Source organism: Macrobrachium nipponense, chromosome 3 (assembly GCF_015104395.2).
Source record: "Macrobrachium nipponense isolate FS-2020 chromosome 3, ASM1510439v2, whole genome shotgun sequence".
Lineage (NCBI taxonomy): Eukaryota > Metazoa > Arthropoda > Malacostraca > Decapoda > Palaemonidae > Macrobrachium > Macrobrachium nipponense.
In genome coordinates, this window is record NC_087202.1 from 80493912 (window position 1) to 80506390 (window position 12479).

Below are 12479 nucleotides of genomic sequence, written 5' to 3' on the forward strand. Positions count from 1 at the left end.
AATTTAAAGAAGGGGAATAAACTTTAGTCTTTTTTCCCCTAGTTATAAATTCTTAACAGATATTAAGATAAATGGGCGTCAAAGGAAGAGAGGATGTATGCCTCATTTTGGCCTTAGAGAGGTTGGATTCACAGAAGTCACGTTCTTCTCACAGCATGTTTCGTAAGGCTTTTCCAAGAGTATCTGGATATTCTATCAGAATCTATTATAAATAGACCTATAAAACCTCTCCACTCTGAGTCTGTCCACGTGCAGACTGACCAGAAGTGGACATGAATGAGAGGTTTTTTCAAGGTAAATGACAATAGTCATGGCTAAGACATAGAATTGCTGCAGATCGTGCTAGATGGAATGAGGAAACTGTCCTCTTCCGATACCTCTGTGAACCACATAGCGAGGTTTTTTCTTCACTTTCAGAGGGAAGAATCACCTATGTATATATCTGCTATCAAAGAACGCAGTAAAAGGCTATACTCTGTCTCTACAAGGGGAATTAGAGATAACAGAGGATTAAGATCTTCGGGATCTTATACGATACCGCAATACGACAAGAGTAGGATATCATGTACTTCGAATGGGATCTTTTTGTGGCCACAGATTCCGTGTTCCGACAAAATGGAACTGCTCCTCATCAAACTTCTTTGAGGAAGTTTATGAAGGAATTCTTTGTTTCTCTTAGCCCTAAACGACCAAGAAGACAAGTGAATTTGTGCATTGGAATCTCGCATCAGATTCAATGGATACTCGGCAATGGGTTCTTGCCAGCATAGTATGTCTGGCAAAAGAACTAAATCCCTCTATTCCTGACGCAACACTTTCAGATAGAAGTTTCGTTGCCCAGGCAGGGTACTTACATTTTCATCTACAGAAGAAGAGATGGTTTAAACGTTTGCCTACAGAGTCTTCGGGGTGCGATGAGGGCTCAAAATGCTTCCCAGAAGGTATTCAGAAGGATTCAATAAGAGCTAGAAATCAGGGTTCCGCCCAATTTCAGCTCAGTCTCTCCTTCGACTTCCAGACTCCTTCCCTTCCTTCGGGCAAGGATAGGGAAGATTCTGCAACGAGGAGCCTCATCAACATGTAAGAAGAGATCTCGTTAGCAAAAGAAGTGTTCACGAAGGATCCTCCTCGGAGGAAGACTCTTCTCTCTCGTATTGTTAGATATCCTGTCGTCTACTGGGTGTAGCTGACTAAAATCACCTCCCCTTGCCAGGGGCCAAAAGCTCAAAGGGGAAGAATTTCTTCCACCCTTCTCCAGTCTCCTGATAAACTATGTGGTTGTTCAGGACTCTCGGACAATGTAGCGCCAAATGCCAATACAGGCGAAAAACGCCAGAGGCGGACAGTTCCAAGGAACTCTGTCATGGTCGGATACTGAGAAGGAGCGGGCCTCCAACCTGGCGCAAATGCGCCAGAGGCGAACAAATCGGACAGATATAAGAGTGTCCGATGTGGACATCGCCAGACAGCCTAGAGACTCTTCCAAGCTCGAAGCTCCAGCAAGTGTGGAGGAGCCAAGCCAGGCGCGAGGCGCCGCCAGGCGCCGAGGCCGCCAGGCCGGCGCGAGGCGCCAGCCAGGCTCTAGGAGCCAGCCAGGCTCTAGGAGCCAGCCAGGCTCCTTCAAGGCTAGGCTCCAGTCAGGATTGAGGATCCATCCAGGCACAAGGCTCCTTCCAGTAAAGAGAAACCTAAAGCTCTGTCATGTAAGAGGGCTAGTCCCCATTGATATGATACAGGTAAGGCTCTGCCATGTAAGTGGGTCAGCCCCCATTGGCACGATCCGAGAAGGCTCTGTCGTGTAAGCGGGCTAGCCCCCATTGACATGATCCAGAAGGGTTTGTCAGTCATAGGTCCCTACCTCGCTGAAACTCTTGAGGCATGCAGACTCATAGACAGTAATCATGAAGTCTTCTGCCAGGCTCCAGGTGCCTTCCAGGCGCAAGGCACCAGCCAGACGCAAGGCTCCAGCCAGGCGCGAGGCGCTAGCCAGGAAGGAGGAGCCAATCAGGCACCATCCAGGCGCGAGGCTCCAGCCAGGCTCTAGGCGCCATTCAGGCGCAAGGCTCCAGCCAGGCGCGAGGCGCTAGACAGGCGCTAGGCGCCTGCCAGGCACGAAGCGCTAGCCAGGCTCCAGGCTTCACCCAGAAGAGATCTATATCAAAGAACGCCCTGGCCTTCTTTGAGACATTGTGATCTCCTAAGCACTTGATAAGTGCATTGATGATTCCTTCAAACAGCTGAGAATTAAAAGCGCATGAAGTGCGAGCTTTTCCGAATTCTTGTTCTTTCCCTAACAATATGTCATAAGGACATATTAGCTGTCACATACGGGAGATGCAACTCTGGGTTGACTTCCCATTATCCGAAGGATGTCAAGATAACCTTCGAGGGATCCTTCTCTCTTGGTTGATACGTGTCTGCGGATACATTGCTGGGATAGGGAGCAGATACTGATCCTTAACTAGTGAGTTAAATTTTATTTAACGTCGTGTTTTTTCTTTGGGTTGTTTGAAAGGAGTTTGTAGATAACTCTTTTCAACTTAAGCACTAACCCTCGTGTTAGGATCAGGTGATCGGGATCGGTGTTGTGCTCCTTAATTATGCCACTAGGCATAGGCATATTGTCATGTAAGAGGCTCTGTCGAGTAAATGGATAAGACAGACCCACAAGAACTCTTAGCCATAGGTCACATCCTCGCTGAGGCTCTTTAGGCGAAGCAGATTCCTAGGCATTAGCCATGGAGTCTTCCGCCTGATCAAGTAGGAACCAAGGTTTTATTTATTTATTACCTACAACGTATGTTGTTTACCTGTCTATTCAGTAAATAGTTGTCTCTTTCCCACCACCAAGGGTGTCAATCAGCTAAGTATATATCTGCTGGGTAAGTTCCATGTACAAAAATGATATTGTTAAGATACAATAAAGTTTTGTACATACTTACCTGGCAGATATATACGATTGATGGCCCACCCAACCTCCCCTCAGGAGACAGGTGGAAGAGAAAATCTGGTTCTAGAACGGTAATCGTTCCTATTCCTGCCACCCAGCGGCAGGGGCGGTAGATCACCTGACCTACCTGCAGCGTGTGCCGCGAAATTCGAATTTCTGTCGGGGACGACGGAGTCTATAGCTAAGTATATATCTGCCAGGTAAGTATGTACAAAACTTTATTGTATCTTAACAATATCATGTTAATAATGAGTTTGGCAACTTGAAATGTGATGGCTAAAGGATTAAATAACCAAGACACTTGGAAAGTAATTTAGCATGCAACATAATCAAGGGAATTCAAATCCAAGGGTGTGGGAGTTCGTGGCATTCTGGCTATGATGCAGCCCTCTTTTGAAGAGGTTAGGTATATTATCACAACTTAAAAGTACCTTACTGCCTCAAAATGGCACCACCAGTGCTACTGTTAACCTTATGCTCATAATTTGAAGAAGCAACACCAAACTACCAGGAAATTTTTAGGGTTATAGTATTTAGGATTGAATGAAAGGAATTGTAAATTCATTCATTTACAAAAAGACTGTCAAAAGGTCTCAGTTTTTTATAGTGTTCTGACCTTTTCATGTTCTGATTTACTTTTGTAAGTTTTTTTTTATCATTGGAGTAACACCTGTTTGAGTACAGGCACCCCAGGTTAACAATGGGAGTTCCATTCCCTGTCGAGTGCTGCTAACCGAAAATCGCTGATAATTATAGAAATAAGTGGCGTTTACGACATCATAAATGCCAATATAATGCTTATCCGTGTCATTAATCATTTATCGGCGCCAGTCAACTGCCAATAAGCTGTTTAGCAACGCAATAAACTGCTTACCGACGCCGAAAATCATTTAACCCCTTCTTTACCGGGTGGGTGAGCAGAATGTAAACATTGCGTTCGCTGCCGATCCAAATCTCTCGCTAGTGTCCCTTGTACAAGGGTCACTGGTGGTTGGTGAGAAAACTACAGTCTTGAATAGAAATTCGGTCTTACAGAATGTTGGTATATCCACCTGGAACATGCACATAAAGTATTATCAAAATAGAACAGTAAATAAGCACGTAATAACAAAAAAAAGAGCAACAACTAAAGCGAAAGCCCTGCCAATAAATATGGAAATCGCAAATTTTATAGTATATCTCTCAAAAATTGGTCGATGTCATTTTCTACGTTTTCTAAGATTAGTTTCATCACAGAAAACAACTTTAGGGGTATCTAAACTAATTTTTCAAGTTTCTTGTCCTCAGAAAAAATAGTTTTTTCGCTTTTTCTCTGGTTTGGTTTTTTATATATAAAGTTACTATAAGGCTTTATTTTTACCTTCATTTATCTGGTGTTCATATCTTTTATTTGTAAAATGTAATAAGTGAATGAATAAATAAATACAGTAAATGATGATGCAACTGGTTTTATACTTGGGTAGAAGTTATTACATCTTTATGCTTGTCTGGTTTTGTGATTTTTTGTTGAGACGCTGTTCATCTGTCACCTACACACTACTATAAGCAGTAATAATATTTTTTTGGGTTCATACGTCTGGCATCGTGTCATACTGTTTATTTTGCTCCAAACTTTTCAAACCGAAATTACAGAATGATTGGAAGTCCCTATCTGAAAAGAGGAGTTTTGGTGGTACTTTTCGTACCACCTTTATGCACCCGGGGCGGTGTAGTAGACTTGAATGGTGGTACCCGCCTACCTCCAAACAAACTTTCGTTAATGAAGAGGTTAATAACGCTGAAAATCTTGTTAATGACGTCTTTAGCCAAGTACCGTAAAAAGAGAATGTTGTTAGGGGGGCCGACCGGCTAATGCCATTCTTTAAGGACAGGACTTTGATATTCATACCACTAAATAAGGTGACTTGGGACATCTCCAAACCGCATATGATTTTCGCCTCTGACCTTCGGTTTTGTGAGGCCAGGGCGATTTATCCCTAAAATAACCATTTTTCAAATTCTATCTTCTCCCTTGATATTTAATATTAAGACCTGGGATTACTACCATATATAGACCTGATGTAGTCCTCCAATCAAATTAGTTTTTTTTTCTAAAAGCAATTTTTTCTCTAGATATGAATTTTTCAATATGGTAAAAAAATAAACCCTATAAATTATGAAAACAAAATTAAAAAAAAAAAAAGACGAAACAAAAATTGGAAAAAAGGGCTTCATTTGATTGTTCTATAACGTCTTTCTGAGTTATATACCAAATTCCAATGTTATAGCTTTAAAACTAAGTGAGAAGATAGATTTTGAAGGTCAATAACTATAGTTTTGAGATATGGGCGTTCAGTTTTTCTTCGTATTTTTATAATGACAATGTTAATAAATAATGATTATTATGAATGTATATTTCTTTTTTGTGTATTAATAAACCAAAACAATTTTATTTATCATAATTGAATCATAAATGATGATCCCTTTGCTCATATATCGTAGCTTGGGGCACTGCGTCAGGCAAGACGGGGCACTCCTTCCTACGCAACTCTCTCTCTCTCCTTCACTAACTCGGCTTATTACAGCGAATTTTCTTCTTCTGTATGTTACCTAGATGTTTTCCTAGTATTTTCTGTTTTGGCATGATGAAATTCTTGCAGAAACAAAAATAAACAAAGTAAATGCAAGAGAATGTCAAGACGTGAAATTCGAAGTTGTACTCTCTTTTTACAAAGACAATGTTAATAAATCATGGTTATTATGAATTGCATATTCCTTTTTGGGTATTAATAAACCAAAACTATGTTATTTATCATAAATTAAGATCCCTTTGCTCAAAGATCGTAGCCTTGGGATGTGGCGTGTGCTTCAGGCAAGACGGGGACGTTTACTTACTACGCAACCCTCCCTCTCTCTCTTCACTAACTACGCCAATATCGCATATATTATGATATTCTGTAATCATATTAGAAGGAATTTTCTTCATCTTTATGTTAGCGAGATGTTTTCCTTGTCTTTTCCTCATTGGCATGATGAAATTCTTGCCGAAACATAGATAAGCATATGTAAAAAGCAAGCGAATGTCAGAGGTGAAACTCGAACGTGTAGTCTACTTGACGTCGTGCTCCTACAGATCAAGGTTGAACTTGATACGTACTTCCCTCTGCGACCCACGGAATCTCTACAGATGCCATTTCTCACAATTTCTTTGACAATAATTATCAAAATTTACGATAACAGAAGAAATATTGCATTTTCTTGTACGGATGAATGTTTTAGGCTTATTGAGTTATGTTTACTAATTACCCTGTAACTACGAAAGTAAGAGGAATTTTGACGAAATATTTTGTATATTTCGTATATGTATTCTCAATTGCCATATGAAGCTCCATGAATTTTTTCATGACTGCATTTTTTGCCCTATACCACCATATATAGGGGTTTCGGCCGGCCCCCTTAACCAATGTCCCCGATAAGTAGGGCTGCCTGCATAGAAATAGTCTCAAATATAAAAACAGTTCATGTAGACATGAATGATGAATAAAAGTTACTACAGTACTATCCTCGCTTCTTCAATTTCTTAAAATTACATTCATTCAAGGTAGTTGTGGGCTTCATAGATCATAATGCAGTTTGAAAGACTTTTTAAAGTTAATCCTTTCTTTGAAAACTTAAATGAAATTTTCTTATATAATGCTGATATGTAAACTTTTTCTTGGACATAACTATGTCAAGTTTATGATTACCCAAGCAAGTGAGCAAATGTTATCTAATATTAGACGAGATAAAAATTTTTTTAGTGTTATATTGCATGTGATGAGTATTTGGAGAATACAAAACTTGACCACGATTGAACAATCCACACCCAAAAAAGTTCTTTACAGTCTTTTAATGTGTAAAATCTTGAAGCTTTCTTCTATAGCAGAATTGTTAATATTTTGTTATATTTCAGGGATATAGCCATTGCTACAAAGAACACAAAATATAATAAAGGCATGTACAGGAATATTCTCCTTCATGGGCCTCCAGGAACTGGCAAAACACTTTTTGCAAAAGTGAGTCCTGCATTTGTTCTCTGGTGTGTTTCCTGATCACGAAATTTTGAACTGTAGCTCAAAGTATTAAAAAGTAAAGAATAGAGAGATAATGGTGGATGATGGCTAAAATGTCTTGATCCTTTTATAATTTTCACTCTGCTTGAAGGTGAAGAGACCACCTCCTGTAATTTTCTAATTAACAAGGTTATTTTTTTAAACAGTGTTGGGGATTGAGAGTGACATTTTTTTTAAATGTTCATTTTTATCATGAATTATTTGATGTTTTATTTATCTTACTTTCAGTTTTGCTACTATAGTCTTGTTTTACCATTGTTGTGTTGTTTTCACAGAAATTAGCAATGCACTCTGGGATGGACTATGCTATAATGACAGGTGGTGACATTGCTCTCCTTGGCAAGGAGTCTGTAGGTGCTATTCATAAGGTAAGAATTACCAAAGTACTTTTTGATGTTGTATTAGTACTATAGGTTTAATCTTAAACTTGATTTCAGAGACCCTTAGAATGCAGGGATGATTTAATATTTATATGTGATATTTACAGAAGAGAGGAATTTTGTACTTCAGACAGACTTGGTATGTTCAGTGCTAAGATAGTACCTGATGTAGAGTTGTATTTGTGTAGTACCTGATATAGAGTTGTATTTGTGTTGTTCATACTATTCTTGTCCAGGATTTGACTTGCATAATTTAGAATTTTGGATTGTGATAGGGACATGAAAGGGGATCAAAAGTTTGTGCCATGTCTTTTACTGCAACAACCTACTCCATCAGAAAAAAATAAATACACTTCAGGCCAGCCAAAACCACTGAATAGATGGTTTCATATCTTTGGCAGCACACTTGCAATTTATTTTAATTGTTCTTGGTTCAAGAAATTTATGTCTGTCTGTTATATAATTATGAATATTTCCAGGATAAAATAATATGGTAACTTATTTAGATTTTCGCTCTTAGTAAAATTCAAAATACTAGAATGTTTCATAGTTGTTGTTATCATCATTAGTATTGTTATTGAGTATTATCAGACCATTAAGTCAATTCACATTAGATTTGTGGACATTTATATAGTCTGTTTTCTTACGTTTTGTAGTTTTCCCATACTGCTTATTTTTCACTAGTGCAAGTATGATATTTTTGTTAATGTTTTCATTATATAAAATCATCTGTCATTCGTCATGAACTTTACAAAGTTTCCCAGGCATTTTATCAGTTTAAAACAATTAAATGGTTATTAATGTTATGGTAACTTTTTTTTCTTAGATAAATTTAATATCCATTTTATAAATAGTATTTTTGCTGCCTTTTTAGGTGTTTGACTGGGCATCAACATCACGTAAAGGTCTTGTATTGTTTATTGATGAAGCTGAAGGATTTTTAAGGAAACGTCACGAGAACATTAGTGAAGAACTGAGAATGGCAATATCTGCATTTTTATATCGAACTGGTACTCAAACTGACAAGTAAGGTTCTTTGTTACGCTGTATTTTAGTTTTAGTTTAGTAATTTGGTATACTAATCTGAATAGTTCCACAGTATATTTATGCTATTCTCCATGTTTCGTCATAAGCTTCTTTTTTATATTCCAATGCGCAATACCAAACTTGTGGTAGATAACTATTATTGGTCATCTCTTATTTAGAGGGTGTTGTTCAGGCAATCACTGTGTTATTGTTAGCATCACACTACCAGAGGTATTATAAAGTAGCTGATATTTCATCTGTTTGGTGTAAAATTAATGGACCAGCATGATTTTAACTTTACACCATTGATAAAAGAAATAGTACAAGCTGCTAGTACAGTTTAGTAGCTAAAGGCTACAGGATCTCACTAGATATGACTGGTATAACTTAATTGCACTTTTGGCTTTTCCTGTGCAACTTTGTAGCATATATTTTTTATTTGTTTATAATTTATTATTCGTGATGTTCAGCTTTCAATCTTATAGCCAAGGCTGATTTAAGGACACAAGAAGAAATAAATTCCACTTTGTTATTTACAGGTTTATGATGGTGTTGGCTTCAAACACTCCAGAAGTTCTCGACTTTGCCGTTGTTGATCGAGTTCACGAGCCTGTTGAGTTTCCTTTACCTACACAACCGGAACGTGAGCGACTAGTGCGTCAATATTTCGAAAAATATATTTTGCTTCCTGCTGCAGAGGGTAAAAGGTAATAGTTTTACTTTAAGATGATTGTAACTATTTAGAACTGTAATTACTGGGGAGAAATAACAGATACAGTCTACCCCACTATTCCCGGACTCATGATTCGCTTATTTTCTATAGACCGTATATACCCATTATTCACGGAAAATGCTCCTGTTCACTGTATTTTTCACTGAGAAATACACAAATTCCTGATTTTCCACAATTTTCGTGACTAAGTGCACTTTTTGTGATAAAACCATAAAAAACTAAGGTATAAGCATTTTTAGAGGGTTTATTTGGATTTTAACCATCAAAATAGCCAGTTCTAAGCATTTTTAGAGGAGTTTTAAGTATTTGGGGATTTCTATTTGTGGTGGGGTCTGGTACCCATCCCTCTCAAATATGGGGGTCTAATATAACTCAATTTTATGTGGATATGTTATTAAAACTACTGAATATTGATCTCAATCTGTAATCTTGGAAGCACAAATTTGTTGTAAAGTTTAACAGAAAAGGATGTTTTATTATTAAAAAAAAAAAATTAATACAAACACAGTAATAATAAGAAGCCTTAATTGTACCCATTTAAATTTAAAAAAGAAATGCCAACTTCTTACCGACAGTGTGCCCAAAATAGGGATCAGATGCATGAAGTGATTGGAGAAGAACAAAGATCTGTATGATCAATGGAATTATATGAAAACATTTTATTCCATGATAAAGACATTGCTTATTCCTTTAAACTTATTAATCATACAATGCCTGAATTAATACCTTGGCAATGAACCACAGGTTTACAGAACATCTGTAAGTAGCAGAATTATGCATATAAGGTGGTCTATTTACATGGTGTATTAATAAACTTTTGAACTGTTTAATTTGATTTTTATAAATGTTAGGGTATTTTTGAGAAGCTGTTCATTTTCATTTTGTATTTTCAGTGTTTCAGAACATTCCTTGTGTAAGCAAATAGAAAATATTAGAAAAAAAATTTCATGAAAGCCTTACTGTATTTAATCATGTTTATGCAAATTATCTGAACTCTTACCTTTATTTTATTTCCCATCTCTATTTGCTTTTTATTGTTTTTTTGGTAGCCTTAGAGCGCTACTTTTTATTTATACATGTTCTATTGCACATTGTATTGTATAATTTTAATTGCTATATCTTGTGTTCATACAGTAATAATATTTTAATGCATTTTATTTTTCTTGCTATTTAGGAGATTAAAAGTTGCAGAGTTTGACTACAGTAAGGCATGCTCAAAAGTTGCTGAAATGACAGAAGGTATGTCAGGTCGTGAGATTACGAATTTGGCGTTAGACTGGCAGATGACCACCTATGCTTCTCGAGAAGGCATTTTCACAGAAGCTGTCATGTTAAAGCGAGCAGAGGCAGCTGTGGAACATAGAAAACACAAGGTTCGGATCTATTTGTATACCTGTATTTGGAATTCTTAATTTTTTTCAGATAGTTTTTATGTCCATCAAAGAATAGACATTAGGCCTGATTCAGGTGTAGGGTTAGTTTATGAAAGTGGTCTTTTACCAGACCTGTTTCCCCATAGAAAGTTAAGTTAATTTTGAAAGATTGCAATTCTGGGCTACCAGTTCATCATATTACTTTTGAATTACTGTTTTTCTCATTTATGACAGGAGCAAATTATAGTCTTTGGCTCATGTTTTTTATTCACATTTTTTTTATCCCTTTAGGTCTCATGGCGAAGTGCTCACGAAGTCAAGAAAACCATTTTTAGTGCAGCCTTGGTTTCAGCAGTAGAAGAAGCAGCATCAGCACCACCAGCTAAACCGGAAGCAATTAGTTGAGAAGAAATATTCCAATAGAATTGTTAGTCTTGTACATGGTTATTTGTATAGTAAGAAATTTTGTTAATATAGTATTCATTTGTAAGAAAATTGAACATACTGTTTATAGTTACAATCATTTAAACAGAGATCATTGTCATATTTTTATGTTTATGATAATACATGATGGAAGGAATAGAGATTTTAATTTGCAATCCCAAAAATGTAGTTGGAATAGAAACTTATAGTCACCTCTCAATTAACGCTAGGGTAACATTCCTGAAGACCACGCATTAATTAAAAACACCTTGTTTAAACATATTTTTCTCATAAGAGATAACAATAATAAGGAGGTTTACGTTCCTGAACTGCATTGTATTAATATAATGCTATGTAGGTTAGACAAAATAGAAAAACAGAACAAAATCTTTCACTTATTAATAAATATAAAAAGTCTTTCGCTTCATTAATAATCGAACGTCGTCTGCAGGGCATTCCACCCTGTGCCTTGGCTGTCCCTCCTCACTCTCTCACTCATCTTATTCTGATTCTTTTTCTTGTTTTTTTTTCCTCCTGTGGTCTTGGGTTTTTCTTGAAAAATTATTCCAGTTTGGCCTGTGTTGCCGCCTTCCTGTTCTCTAGCATCACGGTGTAGCAATTTGAAAACAACGTTCGGGCACCAATTCGCATTAAATCAAAATTTTTGTGTTTTTTTTAACTTATATATTTTGTAGCTTGCATTAATTGAGAGGTCACTGTACTACCGTATTATGAGAAAAAGTGACTTTTTGTTACGAATACAGGTTATGGTTGTTAATTTGATTAAAAAAAGTTGTTTCAATCAAGTGATGCCTACAATTAGTATCCTTCAAGTTTGGTTTGACTCTTACTGGAACTTAGTATACTATTTCTATGATCCTGTCTTGCAGCTTGGAAGATTCATCTTTTCAAATTTTTGTTATTTGATGTAAAGCATGTCCAAAATTTTACTCAAGTTGCTTAGTTGTGTCTAGGACTTTCATCCTGCCCTGTTAACTAGTGAGAAACAGTTATTTACTAGTAGTTGAGCCATCCCTAGCCACTTCCTATACTATTGTGTTATTCTTATAACTTTCTTAGAATCCCTTTACCATGCAGTATTAATTTATCAAGGTAATGGAAATGTTCTGCCTCCTCCAATGTCTACCCTGTGTACTATTTGCATTTCAGGCACTGCTTAGCATCATGACACCATTTGTTGTATTGATACATAACATTGCATTCACCCTTACACCTCTCCTGCAACATCCATACATCCTTTTTCTGAATGGACTTTTTTTCTTTCAAATCACTTGGTGTGGTTTTTGTTAATTTTAATCTCTTATCTTGTTTTTTCCAGCCTACACTTATATTGTTTAAAACATGCCAAAAATGTTAATACCATAATTTTGGTTGTGACCACTAGATTATCTGCATAAGACAGTTCCTTGGCACCTCACTTTCTTCACACTTACTTACTTTGTGTGCATACCATGCTGATCCTCAATGGACACCAACATTTGT

General features: G+C 36.9%; 1 protein-coding gene across 2 annotated transcripts in view; it reads left to right on the forward strand.

The window, feature by feature from the left end:
* LOC135221842 (ATPase family AAA domain-containing protein 3-B-like) overlaps positions 1-11133 on the forward strand; it is a 30488-nt gene extending 19355 nt beyond the window's left edge. For both annotated transcript variants that reach the window (XM_064259756.1, XM_064259758.1), the window contains 6 exons: positions 6882-6984; positions 7317-7409; positions 8296-8447; positions 8987-9154; positions 10355-10553; positions 10845-11133. In XM_064259756.1, the coding sequence (XP_064115826.1) occupies positions 6882-6984; positions 7317-7409; positions 8296-8447; positions 8987-9154; positions 10355-10553; positions 10845-10958 (829 nt within the window). In that variant the 3' untranslated portion in view covers positions 10959-11133. The remainder of the gene's footprint in view (positions 1-6881; positions 6985-7316; positions 7410-8295; positions 8448-8986; positions 9155-10354; positions 10554-10844) is intronic.
* Positions 11134-12479: the final 1346 nt, after the last annotated feature.